The sequence below is a fragment of the Colossoma macropomum genome, unplaced genomic scaffold (genome assembly GCF_904425465.1).
Source record: "Colossoma macropomum unplaced genomic scaffold, Colossoma_macropomum, whole genome shotgun sequence".
Classification (NCBI taxonomy): domain Eukaryota; kingdom Metazoa; phylum Chordata; class Actinopteri; order Characiformes; family Serrasalmidae; genus Colossoma; species Colossoma macropomum.
Window position 1 is genome coordinate 2,831,578 of NW_023494794.1, and position 21,128 is coordinate 2,852,705.

The 21,128-nt window shown below is 39.1% G+C and overlaps 1 protein-coding gene across 1 annotated transcript in view; it reads left to right on the plus strand.

The window, feature by feature from the left end:
- The first annotated feature begins 904 nt into the window (after positions 1 to 904).
- The window catches only part of LOC118814346 (transmembrane protein 211), a 165,495-nt gene continuing 145,271 nt past the window's right edge, over positions 905 to 21,128 (plus strand). Inside the window, exon 1 of the mRNA XM_036579901.1 lies at positions 905 to 1,701. Coding sequence (XP_036435794.1) covers positions 1,393 to 1,701 — 309 coding nt within the window. The 5' untranslated portion in view covers positions 905 to 1,392. The remainder of the gene's footprint in view (positions 1,702 to 21,128) is intronic.

The window sequence follows — 21,128 nt, forward strand, 5'->3', positions numbered from 1 at the left end:
CTGCTGTTGGAATCGTATTCAATGTCTAACAATTAACTGGAATTTAACGACTGTAATTAACGAGCCGTATATTGTAGCCCGAGTAACTAACGCACTCTCTTGTTGAACACAGGAGAGCCGTTTTCGTTGACCTACGTCTAGCGCATGATATTTAAACTTACCGAGACTCCAGTCACCGTTTAGCCTATTTATACTGTATGGAATGACAAAACATGAATTGGGGACTAAGTTCAATTCATAAGTTATTATTAGCGTTTTTGCTTCTTCGTCTGCCGTGAAAACATTCTGAGGCGACGCCCACTTTCCAACGGACGCGCGCGAGGCGCTACACTCTAGTGATGATTCAGTTCGATTCAGTTTACCGAACCGATTCTTTAGAGCCCTCCGTTTCGGTGAATCAAACGTTTGGTTGGTTTCGAAAACTATGCATAGTGCATAATCCTTATCGAAAGGATCCGGGGGTGTCCGATCTTATCAAAAGGGCCAGTGTGGCTGCAGGCTTTTCACTCAAAACGAGCTGTATCACACCTGATTCCACTTGTTTAATATCAGTCTTTAAACTGCTTATTAAGTGAGTTCTTGCTTTGCTGGAATGCAAACCTGCAGCCACACCGGCCCTTTGGATAAGATCGGACACCCCCGGATGCTTTAGATAAACCGTGAAAGTAATTATAGATGTTTACAGTCCAGAAATAGTGTAATTGAAACCTTTTGAAATGTGATGTTTTATGAGATTACATTTTGAAAGATTATCGTTCTAATTTAATTAGAACAAAACAGCCAAGTGTAGTTGGACTTGAGAATCGGTTCGACTGACTCGTTCAAAGGAACCGGCTCATATGATCGATTCGCTCACGAATCGGACAGCGCTAGTACGCACGAGAAGTTGACAGAAGCTTCAGATGCCGCTCGCGCGCGTAACGGCTGTGCTGGTTCTGACAGAGCAGGCCGAGCGGTGAAATTCAGACTTTACAACCGCCGGTTTAAAAGCTGTATTTTGCGAAACAAGAGCCGAGGTGGATTTATTTGGGTCCCGTTTGTTCTCCCGCCTCGATTGTGTTTTGGGGTGTTGACTTGTCTTTGTCCAGCACTTGACTCCAGTTTTGTTTTCCAGTTTCGTCCGTTGGAGGAGCCGCTCTGCCGAATAAGCGCTCATGTTGGATTTACTCCCCTAGTATTTGGTCAAAGTTAACCATTTTAAGTCCTCAGCTGCCAAACCGATGCCCGGGTCGTGCTGTTTACCTAATCTTCACACTCTCTTAACGGATTTAACGCCGTAGCTGGGCTCCATCTCTAAATCTCAGCTGGCTACATCTCCTCAGATGTGACATTTCCGTGTGAGGTGCGGGGCGGTTTTTGAACGTTCACTCCCGCGCAGTGAATGCGCTCCCAATGCGTTCAGTGCTGCTGGCTCGAAAGAGGAAAGAAGCCGGGGTTGGGATCGCTCTGTCTCCGAGCTCGCTGAGGATCATGTTCAGCTGCGTGGGGTGTTTCTGGGTGCTCCTGTCCTCCGCCCTGGTGGCCGTGTGCAGTTTCAGTTTTATTTCTCCCGCCTGGATAGTGAAGGAGCACGCCAGGAGCGAGGACTCGGTCAGCTTCGGCCTGCTGTGGCACTGCTCCGAGTCTCTGGACCACATGTACCGCTGCTACACGTTTGGTGGACTGGGCAAGTTCGCCGAGATACCGTCGAGCTCTTGGCAGGTAGGAGTGTTTCTGTTTTGACATACAGACATGTTTCAGTTTAATCACAGCGACAGTTTGGATAACAGTGATGTGAAACGTGCCGAACTTAACTGCAGTGTGAGTTTCAAAGGCGTTGTTTTTTCTCCACCCGTTTTCCAACAAGCCCCCAAACTTAACAGCATAGTCAGTTTCAAAAGCGTTATTTTTCCTATTTTGTCAATAAGCCCCGCCCTCCCAGGTTTCTAATAGAGGTGCAACGAACAATTACTTCTATAATCGGTGAATCGACGAATCTAACGATTATGTTCATGTCGGACTGAGAAATAAACTTATATAATGGCACAAGAACTGATCTTGAAATCAGTCATCCCACATTTAAATTGCTTTTGTTTGCATTACGGTTACATTTGTTTTTCAGTTGAAATTGTTGCCAAATCAAAAACATGAATGAATACAAGAAATTCCAGAATTAAAAAGGAAAGGTTTTAATAATTTTATAAAGTCTCCAAACAGTTTATAAAATAAATATAAAAACTAATTCACTGTCCTAAAAGTATCCTAATACAGATGGGTGGGCAGTGTTAATCTGAGGCCATTTTATTATTGATTTGCTACCTCAGGATGGCCTTTTTTACTAATTTTACTATATTGTACTTAACAAAGTTTTTTGTTTAGTAGGTGTCCCTCTGATTGGAGGACTGCGCGTGAATATGAACTACTGACCAGTCCTGTGCAGGAGGGTGCGGCTTCCCAGAATACAAGTTAAACATTGCTTAAAAATGTTGCTTTGCGTCGACCCCCCTCTACTTATTATGGTCAGCTGCTCTGTAAATGACAGGAGCTCATTATAACAGCAGTGCAACCACACTGTTTAGTCCCATGTGTGACCTTAGCAACGTGGACATCTTTGGATCATGAGAGGCATGATGAACTCCTCAGACATACTGAAGAAAGTATTCAGAACAAGGAAGAGATGGCTGCAGTCAAATAATATCATCGCTGGCTGATTAAAGGAAAGCAAAATGTGATTCATCTTACTGCACAATGTCCGTTAAACAGGATGGTGTCACACAGGATTACACAGCATTCTTAATGGAGCTTCTCCATTGAAAGTAAAATAAAAGTCCAAGACTAAGCTTAATTCCTGTCCAGGAAACTGACCCGATGCCCAAAAGTATCTAGACACCCCTTCTAATTAGTCAATTCAGCTACTTAAAAGTGCACGTATTGCTGCTACAGGCATTTATTTGCACATACACTGTTTGTATATCTCCATAGAAATAGTACTGCCAGTAGAATGGGACGCTATGGAGTTCACCAATGCCAAGCATCAGCTGGTGGGGGTATAAAGCAATGGCCTGTGGAGCGGTGGAATTACGTTCTCTGGTAGGGGTGTAACAATGCATTGTCATATCATGATATCGCAATGCAAAACTGTGACTGTGTGCATCATGGAGGTGCAACTGCATTGTTCAAACACCACCGTTTGCAAACGATCAGCACCAGCATCAACATTTGCAAACGATTAGCACCAACACCAGCTCACTCCATCACAGCTCTAGTGTCATTAGTAAGCTGAGTCAGAGTCACATCAGAGTCACCAATTTTCTTCATTTGAATTTTGTTCAGAATATTGTGAGAATACCGAATCATGGACTCAGTATCGTGAATCTAATTCATGAATCGCGGGCTGAGTGTACAGCTCTACTCTCTGGAGTTGGAGTGGTCTTTGTGATCCAACTAATTCAGCATCAGCACCTGACTAATGCTTCTGTGAGTCTAAATGCAATCAAATGTTACAGCAATGTTTTATCTAGTATAAAGATTTTCCAGAAGAGTAGAGGCTGTTACTGCAGCAAAGGGAGGGACAGACTCTCTATTAGTACTGTGAATTCTGAGGAATCATTTGTTTTGGACATATGGAGTAGATCTTTTAGTGTTTTTAGAAGAGTCTGGAAGTTGTTTTGAAATACAGAATGGCACCTAAGACGATGGTCAGTTCATTTTGACAAATTTATCTTTGGAAGGCATGTTGTTTGCCCAGTACAAGTAGTCGTAATTTCACATTTAAAACGAGTAGCATGACTTTAGAACAGCAAAGTGCTGACCCCAGAACTTGATTTGCCATAAAGCAGAAAGAATGTTAGAATGGCCATATATTTGTCACTTCTCAAACTCATAGGCAGCTGTAGACACAGAAGTCACAGCAGTAGCCTGGAGGAACATGTTTTGATGTTGATTGTTTTGTTTACACTCTGGAAAGAGAGTCCTCTTCTTGGAATGCCATGAGGTATGCAAGCTTCTGTGCCAGTTTAAATTCCTGCATGCTTGTCTTTTGGGTGTTCACAAAATGATCTTGCCCTGTGCTTCCTTCTACTTTTGACCAAAATTCAGATCAGCTGTATGTAATATTGACTCCACAGAATTAGGTTTTTGATACACCCACCAAATTCATCCACAACACAGTTAAAAGCTGTTTTCTTGCTGTGTATTGTGAGCTATGGGAGTCAGTAGTGTGCACACTTTCCACAGCTAATTGAAATACCGTAGATCCTCTGAATGTTACACACAGGTGTGTTAGATTAGGCTTATAATTCCACTTTTTCAGGAGAATAATTGTTTTCTGCAGTAATGTGTTAGAATAATGCCTGAATATTTCTGCTTTGGTAGACTTGAGCAGGATCCAAACTAATCTTTTTCAGCTCAGCTCGGTCCCACTGTTGGTTTAGCCTGAATAAAGCTCTGTAATTCAGAAATCCAGCTTGTTAGCACACTCGTTGTTTATAAATATCAGGGTCAAGAACTTTACTCTATGCTCTTAGGACATGTTAAAGTAATTGAGTTTCAGAATAAATGTTTATATACAAATAAAGCTGATGGAAATGAGATTTAAAGGAATAGGCCAGCGTTTTTCAACGCAGTCTCTGCCTGCAGAATCTGTAAGATATGGTCTGTTACCATCTGCAATAAGACATGTTTTCTTGTAAGAAAGAACAGAGGAAAACATTGACTCATAACATACTTACAGTAGAAGCCAATGGACAGTTGCTGAATTCTGTCAGTGTAAATGTTTATGCTGCATGCATATTTTTGTGAAACACTTTCATGAACTCTTCAGGGGTTTTTACGTATGTGTAGCAGAAAACCTTAGGGAAAGCAAAAGAAACCAAAACTCCTATTTTACTATGTTGCTCCAGTGTTTAGAAGTTAGATCAAACCTAATAAGAAGAGCTTTGATAGGACACTTCTCGTGTCTGTCCCTTCCCAAATCATGTATTTCAAATGTTTACTCATGAAACTTAGCAACTGATTTTATTATAAGACAGGTTTTCAATTTTCTTCTAAGCAGTGGAGATCCCCCAGACTCTTCTAGAAGGTTTAATGATTTCTGAGAACTAAAATTGCATGTGTTTTTGTTTAATATGAACATAATGCTTATTGTATTTAAAGCAGGAATGCATCAACACCATTTTTTTCAGACCGAGTACAAGCACAAGTACATCATTTTTTTAGTACTTACCGATACCAAATTCGGTATTACACTGAGTAATCTACTTAGAATGAAGCAGTTGTTAGTGAAAATGAGTGCAGTGTACTTTAAAAATTAAATCATTAAATTCTGGATGTTTTTAAATGATGTGCATTAGCTAGATATGCTACATTAGCTACCTCCTCTCTTCTGTATAGTTGACCTGTGTGTATCAACCTGTATTGAGGAAGCGGTTGTATTCGTGTTTGTGTTTGTGTTTGTGTTTGTGTTTGTGTTTGTGTTTGTGTTTGTGTTTGTGTTGTGTGTGTGTGTGTGTGTGTGTGTGTGTGTTTGAAACAGGCTAAAATCACACAGTATATTCCTGGCGAGAATCTGCCAAAGTGGAATGTTTGACGTGATCGATGGCTTTGTGTCCAACTGTCACAGAGTCATTAACACTTCTCTGTGTGAGCAGAGCCTCCTTCACTGTGTTTGTTCATTAGTGCAGCAGGGTATCTGATGTTGGTACTGGTGAATTTTATGAGTACGAGTAAATGAGCATGCTATCGGCATCAAAAAACTTCTTCTCTACTTCATCTGTTTTTTAATCACGCAGATCAGGCTAAATGACTGAGCCCTTTTATGAATGGAATAAGCAAACACACACACACAATCCAACACAAATCTTTTAGGAATTGAGCCGTCCTTCAGCTTTTTTTCCAGTGTCCTTGCCTATAGCCCAAGTTCCTTTACATAGCTGTCCAGCTCTTAAATAAGCTCTTTTCATTTCAGACTCCGGCACAGAGAGCAGCCTCGTTCCAGCCCCCTTTGTGCCATAAAAGCACTCTCTCCACTCGGAAACACCAGCAACCACGGGAGTTATGATTTATGTATGAAGGCAAAAAAAAAGAAAAGAAATTAGCATTTGAAAGAAGATATTAATAAATCGCAACGCCATTCTTTTTGATTCAGCGGGATTGTGAAGGCTAGAAGAAAAGTGATGCTTGATGCTTTACTCCTCCTCAACTCTAAAGAATGGAAGAGTTGGATCAAGGAAAACACTGTGATGTGCATAAATCCACATGCATTGCTGAGTGGGCATAACGGTTAGCTCTGAGATGCTAGCGCATTACTTATTAATGGGCATTGTTAGCATAGTGGAATGGAGTAATGCGTGCAATATTTTCATTCTGTTCGATGCATTTATAACAAAAGTGGTTTGTGGTTATCTAAAAGTGTTTTTCCTTATAAGGTGGCATTATTTGTTTATAACAAGTGTATGTATAGAAAAGAGCTTTAACGATAGATGTATACTGTGCTTGTGACAAAAAATGTGTTTGGTTTCTGCCACTTCTTGCAGTATTCCAGTGTTGCTATTTTTATCATTGGTTGTCTCTTTAGGTAGATTTTGCACTCAAGCTATGATGACCAGTGTTTGGTATATTACTCAAGAAACCTATTTCAAATGTAATCTGTAATGTAATCCTTCAGATTATTTGAAATGTGTAATATAATCGGACTGCTTTTGGACTGTTTATAACTGCGTTATTTGGGTCCATAATTAGTTGGAACAACATGATTAATTTCAGGTTTCAGGATCATCGAATCATACACTCTCAGAAAAAAAGTACTAAAAAAAAGAGGGGTGGTATCCCTCTTGTCACTGAGGTGGTACCCTGAAGGCTACGTCATCAGTACCTTCAGTTAGGAGACAAAACTGTACAATATTTAATTGCAGTTAAACCTTTTTTATTGTATAGACTCCACATACCCTGTCTGGTCTCCAGGCTTTTTATTTTATTGTTCTGTTTTAAAACATTAGATTATGAACAGATACACGTATGTACTTTTCTAGCAATAAAAAGTTATTGAGGGTACACAGTTAGACCTTCAAAGGTACATTTACATTGTATGTTAATAAATGAAAAAAATACAGTACCATTTTTTTCCTGACCATGTATGAAGATGGGGTGTCACAATACGCACATTAATTGTTTTTTCCATATGGGGGTTGCAAGACGATACATGCTGTAAATCAAACACAGTTAATTTCATGCTATGAAATGAGTGATAAGAGGAATGGTTTCTGTTGTTCTGTTTAACACAGTCCATGATATTCCTACAAGTGATAACCATAAATATAAAAATACACTGCACAGCTTTTGGAACTGGAAAAAAAACAGCCTACCATGGATAGTTCATTATTCCAAGCTGTTTGAAATGGCTAGCAGAAAGAACAAGCAAGATCATCCTTGCATTCCTCTCCCGTTTGGGAACACTTTGGTTTCCCAGTCGAGTACAACAGTGAGGAGCAAAGAGTGGTAGATGGAGCGTCAAATACCTGTGCTAATACCCTAACTATGCTAACTCATTTGTGAAGACATTACCCAAATGTATTGGTTACCAGAGCAAGAAGCTTCTTATGTGCCAGCTTCTTTTTAGATTTTCCGTTTCACCTTAAATGAGGCAGCTGTTACATTCTCCATTTAACATGGAACAGAAAATTAGAATAAGAACTAGGCAAATAGCAAGCCAACTTCAGCCTCGTGGTCACTACTTGTCCCCACATGATTCAAGCAGCTGCTGAAGTGCCAATTCTGAAAGGGTGAAGCAAATAACTCTAGTGGGATGTTTATAGCTTTCAGTTTGCACCACTACTCAGTTGTAGAGAGTCCTGGATTCTGCAGTTTGCTAGGAGTGACATAAAAGAAAATCTCCTCTTGCACCTAATTCAGCCACAGGGTAAGATCCACTTGATCTGATTGTAAAATGAACTTGTAATGCCCAGGTCATTTAATTTTGAGCCTTAGTCTGCAATTTTTTTTGGTTTACTTTTATTTTTATGAGTCATAATAACACATATTTGCCAAACACACATGTGCAACATGTAAATCTTGAGCTTTTTATGTTATTTTTACATATAAAATTTTTTTTTTGAAGTAAATAATGGGGAAGATTTGTTAACATTTCCTTTCTAATTTTGTACCAATAATGTATTGTGATACAGAAACTGCAGTATGTATCGTATTGTGTATCATTACACCCCAAGAACATGCAGCTTCTGCTTCCTTCTTTCTCCCAAAACCACATGTAAAAATTTTTCATAGTGACACAGCTATTATGGACACACTCAGTAGATTAAGAATGAACAGACTGATCTATTGATGTTGCCTAATCAAAATTTTAGTGCTATAGAAAGTAACTATAATCTAATTATTGCTGATTTTCAAAGCCATCTTACTTGATTTTGGAGGGGGGGGTATTATTTATTTGTCCACACTATGAACATAATAGGTTTGAGATGATAATCCCAAAACCACTGACAGACTGTCCAGTCTTTAGCATGTCAAATAAATTGACAGTTAAGAATTACTACATAACATTGGCATAACCGTGCCATGAACTGTCTTGGCAGATGTTGTATGCTGCCATGAGTTGTCATGACAGGTTATGTCCACTAATCTAGCTGTGTCATGTTACTGTTACTGGTGATTGTAGTGACAGATGCCATGCATGGTGATGTCAGTGTTATGTAGCAGGGTTCAGGTAAAATGTTGCAAAAAGATGTTATGTTTAATGTACCTTTTTGCCAAGCAGATCTAAACAAGAACTGTTAAGGTCTAATGCAGTGCCATTGAACAAGTACACCAATAATGGTATTTCTTTTTAGCAACAAAACTTAACTTCATATGTTTCTTAATCACAAATCTTTTGTTCATTGGGTTTGACCACCTTGACCACTTCTCAAGACTTTGCACCTGTGCTGCTGGCTCTACTGCATCAGTATCAGCTCTGTATCAGCAGTACTGTGGCCAGCATCTTTTCTTTGTGTGCAGTGGTACACTTTACCTTCCAGCTACGCCACCAGAGGCATCGTCCAAGCCCTACTTTTTTGCCTTTGGGAAGACAAGAGAAAAATAAAATAAATAAATGTAAATTGCTGACGGAGGCTTTTCTTTTGAACAGATGTTGCTTCTCTGGTCCGTGTGGTGCCCCACCACCTCCACTTGTCAGTGGCCATTAATAAAGGTGAGGGGACCATTAAATTTTCATCAGGTTCGCGTCACGCACCTCTGCCACGACTCATTGGTGTGCGGATTATTCCAGCAATGTTCCTGCCTCCTAATATCACAAGCACCCAGGCACACGCACAAACAGACTCTTTGTGTAGTATCATCACATCCATGAATATGGCGGGCGATCTGGCCATGTTTTCACATGGAAAGACTCAGGTGGCTTGTGTGCACTGAAAATAGTTTAACAGACTCTCTGCCAGAGGCATTAGACAGGCAGGTGGAGGGCAGGTGTGGACAAAAGCAAGCGATCAAATAGTTGGTCTGTTTGGCTTTGGCCAGTAGTTTTCTGCGGGCCAAATACATCGTCCTCCACAAGACTGGTCACCATTTTAAAAATCTTAAGGAAATCTTAACTAAACAAATCAGTTACCTGCACTAAACACTTGTGTTGCTCTTGTGAGAGCCCTCTGTGCCTTGGCTAGTTGCACTGTCATTGGTTCTTTGAGCCTGTTTACGCTTAGCCTCTTCATGTATATTGAGGGGCTTGGATAGGTAAAGTGTAAATGGCGGCTAAATGTTTGTATCACATGAAAACGAGCGCTGTGATTTTGAGCACTTTTGCGTAGCTGAAACTCATTATGTTATGACTTATTATCTAATGTGCATGCCCTCACGACAAAAACATTAGACATTCTGTAAAAGACTGACATTAACTGTGTGATGCTTTGCATTCTTGAAATCTGTTAGGATTAAAAAAAATCATGTAGTAAAAGCCCAGCTTTAGGATTAGGACTAACTAGTCTCCACTAATGCCCATTCACTGTTATCTATATTAGCATTTTTGAGGAAAGTATTGCTTTAAAGCTACTGTTCCAAGAGGCATGCAGACCCTCCACAGACCCTGGCAGGCTGTAGTCCAAAGCGACAAGCATTTCTGAACCTCTACTACTTCCACTGCTGTGAAGGATTTGGGGCAGGCGTTTATAAAATGAGGAGAGCAGCTGCTACTGGACAAGTGTCAGGTGGTGACTAGCAGTGTGCCGTGCTATAGATGGCCGTTGTTTTTTCATATTTTCCCATAGTAATATGCTCCTAAGAGAATTTAGTCCTGTAGGCTTCATAGCAGGTTCCAAGTTTATCACAAAGAAGGCATAATAATCACATTTGTACTTTTTGTCAGTGACCTGGTTGCCTGCCGGGCATGGCTGTGTTATTGTCAACGAGCTATGTGAGTGTGAAGAGTCAGGAAGAGCATGAGGAAGAGGAGAAACTGCCCGCCAAATAAAAGTACTGCTTGAGTTGTTAACAGCTTATGTGATTACAGGAAGCCGCAGCACAACAGTGAGGGAGCAAGCACTGAACACTCGGCCAAGATTAGCCCAGCCCCAGAGCATGCTGGGTAACACTTGGCCGCTCTTGACACATCGAGCTGGCAGCTAACGTGTGTGTATATACTGTCTGTGTGTGAATGTGTGTTATGGTTCTCATGTGAATGAGATTTGGCCAGACACCAGATTGATTGTAATTGGACAATGTGTCTGCATAAGTCCGTGTCTATTGTTCATCTCTTCGCGAAAATGGCAGATTCACAATACTCCTGCTTTCGGCAGAGTGCGTTGTGGAAATTAGTTTTGTCTGAGTGGAAATCCTCCAAGTGCAGACAATATGGCGCCACATATTCAGAAGAAATGATTGCATTATGAGTGTTATATTTTTATGTTGATGTGGGACCATCACAAGAAGGCCGCTGACAGCCAAGAGCTTTGAGGGCGCATGTAATGGAAAGTTGTATTTATGCTAATTAAAGTTGTCCAAAATGTGCCATTCATGCCTCACTCAATATGATTCGTATATGGCGTCGTATATGGTATGTATATAACAAACTAACACAAACTCGCTGTTTTAAAATAATTATTTAGATGTTTCAGAAAGAAAACAACTAAAAGTTACTTATATTTAGCTTTTTATTATCTCTGCTAATGCCTTGGGGTTCAATAGATCATAACATTCTCCTTGTAAATTACTGAGTACTTGATTGATTTTTTTAAATACTTTTTTTTTTTTTACTGTTGGACTGCAGTTTGAAGTAACTCAGTAGGATAGTCCACATATGACTAAACTCATAAAAAATTTGATGCTTGCCTGTAGAGCAGGACAGCCAAACATGAGCTATGCTGAACCCTAAGGAACCCTAAGGAAAACATATGATTAGCTTAGGGAAAAAAACATAATACTTAATTTATTGATTCATTTCTTTAGACACTGTTTGCATTTTGAATGGTAACTACTCAGAATCTAAATAAAAATTACTGTTAATTTATCAGTCATCTATGTAAATAACGAACCAACAAGGCTTAACATGTACTTTTACTAAACAAATGCTAAAGCTAATTCTACAGCTAAGAGTTTAATAGTAGAGGAGGTTGAAAATGTAATCTAAAAAGGATTTACATAAACCCACACAAATATTATAAATGGAGGGGAAAATGTAGAATGTGGGCCTTTTAATTTCATGATTAGTGGCAAAAAGCGTGTGTGAGAGAGAGAGAGAGAGAGAAAAGAAATCATATGAAGTGACTGCCCATCTAGCAGACTAATAGGGTATTCTAGACTCTCTCTTTCTCTCCCTCCTTTTTTCCTTCTCTTTCTCTGAACTCTTCCTTCTTTTGGGATGCTTGCATGCATTTGGTATCTCAAGGAGGCAGCTGTCACTTCCTCCATCTGAACCTCTTAAGGGCTCTTTACTTATGGAACCAGACCATCAGAGCTGGGGGTTTTATCATGACAGTCACACTGCTTCTCTCTCCCTCTCTCAAGACTGAATGCAGAACGAAGTGGTGTGTCTCCCCAAAGATGGAGCCCTCATATTAAAACAGCACAAGGAAGCTGCATATTGGCTGTCAGGCTAGGGAAGTGCATGCCCCATGTACATATACGCAAAGTTGGCTGTAGAATAAAGTTGTGGTCACACTGGACCTTCCTCTTGGTATGTTCCTTGCTGGGGTGGAGCAAAATGTCTGTTGTGATTTTGGAGGGAATGTAGTGGCTCTATGAACATTTTTTTTCCTTAGAAAGAAGAGACTACCCACCCTTGTGTTATCTATTGGCTCACGCTTCCAAAGTTACCTAGATAAACTAAAATAACCACTTTTGGGAGTGGATTCCTTTTTCGCAGTCTCATGTCCTTGGCATTCGCATTCCCAAGTGAATGGGCTTTTTCACCAAGCAGGTTTTACTCACGTTCAGCCTGATCACGGCTGAAGATTGGAGATCGAAGCCACTCGCCGCAGAGAACTGTTTTACTCACGGTAGATTTACAGCCTCTGAGGCAGAGATCTGCAGACTTGCTCTCTCTAAACCGTTTCATTCCCATCAGTAATGGCTGCTGAATAGGATGAATGTGCCTGATAGGCTAATGGAAAAGCTCCACTGTTAACATGTGATGGAGGTCAGGTGGGTGAGGAAAGTGTTATGAGGGAAGCGTGCGTAACGTGGTACAGTTATTTGCCCTCGGGAGGAGGATCACTCAGAGCGGACCATATAAAGAGAGAAAGAGAGTGTGAAAGGATGAGAGTAACAAGGAAAAGAGTGGATTTTTCACTCCTTTGGTCTGACTGACCCGATTCTTTTTGTCAGATCTTTCTTGTATGAAGACCATCATGAAGCAGTGGTTCTCTCTCACCCACACACAGACACGCACACATACAGTGTCGACAAGGCAGGGTGATGACGGAGTTGGCAGAGTGATGTGAGTGGTTGTGGCGGATCATGTCAACAGTACTGTGGCAATTAGCATGGGTGGTCTACTGGACCCGAAAAAACAAGAACCTAAGGACAGAATTAGGGTTGTAGCAAATACTTGAGTAAACTCAATTACACAAGTAAAAAAATCGATCCATTAAAATTTACATTTTAGAGGAATCAGCAGTGATCAGTGGTCAGTTTGCATGATGATAATTGTAGATGCTGTAACGGTTCAACTGCTAAAAATTGAAGGTTCTACTTTTGACCATTTTCGCCTAAAATTAGAGTGGCTGATGTTTTGGTGTGAAAAAAAAAGATTAAGTAGGCCTACAGTGAAGTTTCAAATAACGTTAATGGTAATAAAAATGAATAATGGTTATTAAAAATTTATTTGAAACTTTTTAGGCGTTTGAGTAGCAGCAGAGTAAAAATGTTGGCCATGTGGAACTATTGCACAGTTTCTACAAGACATTAGGGATGTTAGATAAACAATTTATAATCTCTGTTCATGTCACGTATCGAGAAGGTACAACATCCAAAAACGTCTCGACTAAAGGTACCACTTAAATACATGACATCCTGCTTGATGCTTGATATGGAGAATACAGCAAAACAACAGAAGCAGTAAGGAAAGTCCCTACAAGCATGCTGATGCCTTTTGTAAGCACAGTTTTTGAAATGAAAAAATAATGAAATTCATGGCTTTGGATGACCAGACGTTCTAGCGTTTTCGGCCCTAAATTTTGATTTTGGTTTGGGTGAAGAATTTTCATTTAGATGCGTCACTAAGGATAGTGCATATTTGTGCATATTTCTCCTACTGCTCTCTCTTACAGTAAGAAACAGAGCCTGATGGACACACCCATTTATATCCATTTTTGTTTTTGCTGCATGTCGTTTTTATATATTTTTTAATGAAGGTTTTTTTTTTAAGGTTTCCTAGTTTATCGTTTTCCAATTGAGTATTCTGGAATCTTTGAAAGGCTCTGCACGGTTTGTTTTTGTTCAGTTAAGTCATTTTTTGGCCTTTTTAAAACTAATTATTAGATTTATCATTAAAACAATCTGTAGATTACTGTATTACTAATACAATTGAAAGTGACAGACCTAGACGGAATGAAGTGAGAGGAGTTCAGCAGATGGGCGAGCCCAAAACTTCAATTGTAAAACCCACAGCAGATAGGGAATGCTTAAGCAAGAAAGAAAGAACCCAATAATGAAAGAGCTTTTTGACAGCTTGCCTTGTGGGAAATCAGGCCACAATGGCCTCTGCTAAAGCACTTTGAGCACTTTTCAGTACATTTTGATGGGGATTACTCTGAGTAATATGATAAATTCTTGTGGTTAAGCTAGTAATACGTAGTCTACATAAGAATGGCTTTGAAACAGGTGGCTTAGGTGTCAGTGTGTTATATATGCAGCCCCTTATATAGGTAGGTTAACCTCTTAAACCTTAAGGATCTGTATATGTACCCACACTTCATTTCTTTACTCTTATAACTAACATACCCTGTCCAAAAGTGGCCACTCACTTATCCAACATTTGTTCTGTAATCAAGCGGGAGTTTGTCCCCCTCTGCTATAGCATCAGCCTCTACTCTTCTGGGAAGGCTTTACACTAAATGTTGAAACATTGCTGTGAGGATTTGGTTGTATTCAACCACAAGAGTGAAGTCAGGTACTGATGTTGGATTTGTTTTATTCACCCAATTTCATCCCAAAGGTAGTTAATACTGCTTCATCATTCTAGAGTGGTTCCCAAACTGGTCCTCAGGGCCTTTCTGCATTTTTTTTGTTTATTCCCTGACTTGAGTTGGAGCAAAACTGTGGACCATCTGGGGGACCCTGAGGATCAGGTTGGGAAGCACTTCTCTAGAGAATGCAGTTCACACTGCTTCACAGCCCAATGCTGGCATTGGGCATGGTGACCTTGGGCTCATGTGCGGCTGCTCAAGAGTGTCCTGCAGTATTATCAGTGTTTTTTTTTAGTTAGTTCAACTTGAAATAGCTGAGTTTACTAATTAGAAGGGTATCTGTATATGTTTTGATGTATAATGAATTAGTTTAATAATTTGTAATTGCATAATTAGTTACTAAAAAAAGAAGGCCATGGTTCAAATGAACCCAAGGGAATACAAGAAAGAGGTGAATATACATAGGGTACCACAAAATGTTTTCATGGCCTCTTGACATGCAGGTGATGCAGAGGTCAGTGGACAGAATAATGAAGGCCTAATATCTGTGTTTTATTGTTTTGTGATATAAACTTACATAGAGGTTGAAGAGGGATAACACCACTGATAACAGAGACATGCCTAATGCAGAGAATTTACAATGTGCAACACAACATATATATACGGTATACTTGTGTGTTAAAAAAAGAAAAGCTGTATGCAAATGCACTTAGAAAGAGATACAGAAAAAAAACTTGTGATCAAAGCCGTCCAAAGCCTCCAAAAAATACAGTATACTGTTATTTCATAGCTGACATTTCATAGAATTATCATAGTAACTTTGGTCTGTTCCTGTAAGACAGTTGGTGCAAATATCACAGTAGCTTGTGTAATGCTTTCTAAACAGTATTTCAAAAGGCTCAGCCTCCAGCAAAGATGACAAGTTGAGGCTTACCCACTTCTAAGTTTAGCTTGCCATGGTGACAACGATAGCAGACACTGGGAACAAAAGCTTCATTACCTGTTTAATCTGAGGTGTAACACCTTTTACTATCCATTATAAGTAGAGCTTTGAAATTGAAAAAGAAATACTTCTATTAATTCCATCATAGTGTTGTCTGTCTGGTCCTTTGGGGCACATGGGGTAACCAAGGATTTGCTTGCTTGATTTTGCACCAACTCTTGCAGACAATCCAATCTGAAAGCAATTTAGCCTGTGTGATAGAGAGAAGCTGCCACATTCGTCACCCGGATAAATTCATTGGCCCTGGGATTTTAGAGACGGTGGTTCTTCTCAGTCCCAAGCGTTTTTTATACACTACACTACAGATTTTACCTGCTCAAAGTACCTGATCCAGCTAACGAAGGACTTGACAGTGACCCACTGAGTGTAGTCTGGTGAATGATGGTGATGATTTTGATTATTATGAAGGATAATGATTGCTTCTTTTATAAGTGATTTGTAATGGACCAGCATGCAAACTAACATTTATGTAAAGAGTATTTTCAGTGTGATGTTTCAAAACAGTCCAAACCCCACCCACTCCAAACAGAAACGGATACCTAGAGCTGAGCAATATGATATTTTATCCTGATCAATTTTGAGATTTTGACAAACTATGTTTTTCTGAGCATATTGTGGATATTATCCATACTTAAAGAACACTGACTTACTGTGTGTTTTGTTAGCATAATAGTCCTGTTTAATTGGATTAAGTGCAGTGAAGTATGTGAAAAGTTGAATAAAAATCACTGTGCCCAGAGTTCTGAATGGCTGTTTTTAAATGTGGTGCTGCATCGTGTCTGTGTGTCAGAATATTTTTAAAATGTCCCAAGAGAAACAATTGTCTTAATCTTAAGCAATCTCCAATTCGGGGTAGTCGATATGGCAAAAATATTGTAAGTACTGTAAGTACAGGCGATATGCACTATATTTTCACAAAAGCATTTTGTCTATCATGATAATAATAAGCATTGATAATGAATATAACATTGCCCACCCCTATCTCAAATAGACTTTCTTATGTGGTTTCTGACACTGTATAGCATGCCATTATGTATTTAAAGGCTGAAGTTTATCTTTACTTTAGGGCAAGGCCAGGGGAGGAGTATGCTGGTCTTATACTCTGTGTTTCTTCTGCTACACACACAACATTTCCTTTGAACAAAATAACTTTTTCTAAAGTCTTTGCAATTTCATCTTTATTTCTTACTGTTATTTTTACGTTACACTGAGATAAGCGAGGTGTCTAGCTAGTGATAAAAAGGTGAAAGTTTTGTATGTTAAATGTGACATCATGATAGTCAATATGCTACAAATTAAGGCATGCCAAGTAAGTTAATTTCAGCATTTTCACTGCACACCTGATTGAATATGTCCTCATCTTCCTTAAATAGCTTTTTTATTCTTGTCTTCTTGGTACCACTTTGGATTTTTGCTGCTCTTGCCACTGCTGTCCATCTTCAAATGATTCGTTTATGAAAATTGGTACATGGTAATGCAAAAAAGTTATGCATTCTACAGCACTGCCTGTTGTTGGCCAGTACCAGATTCACACCTTTGTGCTGAATTTGATACACTAATCTCTCGAGGCTGACGAGGCTTCTTATTTGAATTTCTGTTCCACCTTAAACGGTGCTGAAGTTACATCATTTAAGGTGTAATGGGAAATGAGAATACGAAGCTAACTTCAGTTTCAGTTAATCTCTATCCACTGTACAAGACTCAATTATAATCAGCAAACCGGGGCTGTAGCACTTGAGGTGAGGGTCGCTGGCTTAACCCCTAAATTACGCCAGATACATCCTTAGATGTAACATTTACAGTTTGTCTGAGCTTTCTTGTGTTTATATACGCAAGTTTATAAATTAGCTCAACCTAGCCAGCCCAAAAATGCAACTGGCCCACCGGGAATTCTCCCAATGTTCCCGATGTTTGCACCAATTTAAGAACAGAATGTGATGACATGAAAATCTTTCTTTTGCATAAAAAATATAGTTAGGATATAGATAGGCTAGGCATAGCAAGGATTTGAAAAACTACACATGTCCAGAATGTTTTTAAAATAATAACAAATAATGCATTTTTTATTACTTGTCTGCTTGCCTGTGGAGTGCACTTGCACAATTACAGCAGGTCGCATCAACACCCACTGCCTTCCCTGAGTATCTGCTTCTCATTGATTTTCCTCTCTGCCATTGTGACATTCAAGACCCTGTTAGCAACGCAGCCTGCCAGCTCTCGGAAAGGAAAAAAAAAGATTTTTAACTTATGAAAAATAAATAGAGAGAAGCAAAGAACCACTGAGGGTGGGAAGAAAAGTAAGGAGAGAAATGGAGAGCATAGTCTGCGTAAGAAAGGAGGTGTAGGTTAAAAGTGAAAAGATGCTGGTGAAAAGTGAGAGTGTGGCCCAAGCGGAGTGGCAGATGGAGAGAAGGAAAGATTGAAGGATAGAATGAGCAGAGAATGCTCTCAGTGGAGGAGAGAATGCTGAGTTGCTGCTTTGGCTGTAGCCGCTGTCCATTCGTTAAGCGGCTTGTCAGCTCCTCTAGCGCCACAGGAGACACAGCGGGTAGTTTATGTATTGATTGAGCCGCACGCCCAGAGCCATTTTTTTAGTGTAACTGATTGTTCGCTTGCCTTGATGTATGGAACCCCGCCACTGCCATAAGCTACTTTCCAAACAAGTCACACACAAAAACACACGTGCACACACATACTTGCATACTAGATGTGTAAAAATGATAATATTAATTATAATTTTATCTGTCACTATTAATTATACCAGTAATAGAGGTTTATTTGGCCGGACAATAAAGATGGACTGAACATAACAACAACAAACTGTGCATATTCAATTTCCAAAATACTTTATTGTAAAAGCATAAGACATAATCTAATCATTTTATCAAGAACACGTGACATCATGTATATAGCACTGTTTAATGCATAAACTCTATGCATATGTATGGGATTTGTTATGTGGGCTTAAAGCAAGTGTAATGCTAATAATTTAAATAATTTAGAACATTGGAGGATCTCGTTAGTCAAAGTGCAAAGTTTGTGGTTGAAAGACAAAAAGGCAAAACAACTAGTAGGCAGGCAGGTTTCAAATCGAGATTTTAAAAATGTATTTTTTTTAACATCATTTTGTTTTGTTACTGAAATACTTACAAAGGGAAATATATAATTGATATATATAAATGATAATAAAAATGTCTTTTGTTGAGTGAGGTTGTGAGATTAGGCTAAGTATCTGGTGGGCCAAATCAAATGTATTGTAGTATTTAGTAAAGTAGTTTTGAGTAGTGTGACGTTATGAAAATGGCTGGAAAAGCATCCCGTGTGGCTCCGCATGAAGCTACTTGAGAGAGTGTATAAAGCTGCACATGCCATTGTACAATATGAGATATGAAAAAGTTCTGTACATTTTGATGCACAATTGCTGTTTTTTTCCATTTGCTGACATTAACATATTGGAAAAGAAAGCATAAACATACGACTGTACTTCACTGTAATTATAAGTAGATGGACCAAACATTTGACTGCTACTATAATGTAATCTTTTGCTCAATAAAAGATAATAATCATTTAATGGATTACTTTCAAATGTTGTAATAGAATAAACACTTTGAATAAGCACTTTGAGACAGTATGCGTCCTCCTAATACCAGAAAAACACCAGAAAAAGGACGGGGAAAGGCAGCAAGTGAGAGCTCTAGTGTGCAGGCTGGCATTTGGTAGAAATTCATAACATACTCCAATATTCATTTAATTGTTTTGAAATATTTTTAAAGTAGGCTAATGCCAGGTCATTTTTAGCGATAAATTTGATAGTTAATGAGCATTATGTCCCAACAATGTCCATAAAACACCAGTGTTTCTTTTACCAAGTGGTTTGTTTTCAGTTGTTTAATTCTATTTTGTGTGCTTTGCTTATTAGATGAAGGAGTAGACATTTTACAGCAATTTATATGATTAACTGCGTGCTTCTGATTGTATAGAAAGAATTTGAAGTTTTCCTTCTGGAAATGTGCTTTCTTGTTGGGTTCATTTTTACAGTGCCTTGTTAATTTTTACAGTGCCAAGTTCCCCTTATTGTCATTTTAATAGAAGAAAACGGAACAAAACGTTCCAATCAGAACAAGTTATGTCAGGTTTGTAAGACATTCTTTTAGCCTAGATTACTCATGAAGCGTGGGTTTATTAAATTTCTTATATACATCTGATAGTACATGATAATTACTTAACACACGGTAAAATCACTAGTATTGGCCTAAATTAACTCCATACTGGTAAATTGAAGCATAGAGTTCATATGAGTTCAGTGCTGTAGGCTCAAATGAACTTCTGTACCAGCTCTGATTTTACTGCTATGGACTTATTCAGGACAGCAGATAGGGCCTTGAAGAGTTTCCAGCTTTGCAGTGCAATCACTCTAACCCAGTGTGTTCAGAATTCTGATTATTTTGTCCTTCGTCCTAAAGTTTGACCGTGGTTTGGGTTTAGAAACCACAGTTGCTAATGTACTAAGGAGGACATGAGGCATTGAAATTTGCCATAGATCAACATCTCACAGCCTTGTTGAATAAAGCTCAGTGGACTGGAATAAATGATGTGTGCAGTCAAATTAAGCCAGCTTCACATACAGCTTACACCAACACCAGCTGGTATGGTTTTTATTAGCCGCAGCAGTCTCATAAGAGCAGCAGCAGATTTCTTGAGCAGGGTATTACATACACTTAGCCTGAGCCTTCTGTTAATCCTGCTGGTTATGTTTTGGTACAATAACCACGACCTGTAATTTGCCCTACTGGATAGACCTATTGTTACATCTGTGTCACTTCCCTCACACATGCCACAGTTGGAACTCCAGGCCACAGCTGAGGCTTTCCACTAATTAAAAGTCATATTGTTACAAATTTGTTTGATGAGAAAGGCATTGTGCAGCATATTATTTTTTCCCCACTCTTGCATCATTTTTAATGAATAGGTCGACCACCGAGAGCTCAAGACTAGTTGAGATTCAAGAGATGCTCTTTTAAGCTTTTCCTCTCATGTAAGTCATTACTTTTGCAATTTGACTGATGCAACTTTTCTTCCTAGCTTGGCAATTCAGTCCACAGTACTGTTCAAAGTTGCCTGGGCTTCTTCCATATGCAGACTCCTATAGTGATTAGCCTACTTTTAAAAGCTTGGAAACCTATTTTCTCTGAAGCCATTATAGAGTGTGTGGTTACTAGATTACATTGAGTTTCATTGTTTTTCTTCTCTGTAAGAGCTTTAATCTAACCCTCAAAGACCCCCATGGTGTATACGTCTTAAAATGCCTATCCTTTCATTTTGTTTAACTATTTCTCACTCATAACTGACGGAAACAAATGTTGTAATTCAGTGAAAAGGGCAGATTGTAAACTTTTAGACAATACCACATTTATGTTTGTAAGTAGAAGAGGAGATATTTTTTTGAAGATAAGAATTTGAAGAAATGTTATTAGCCATGCCTTAAAGGATGCAGCTGAAAAAGGCTGCGTGTCTCAGAC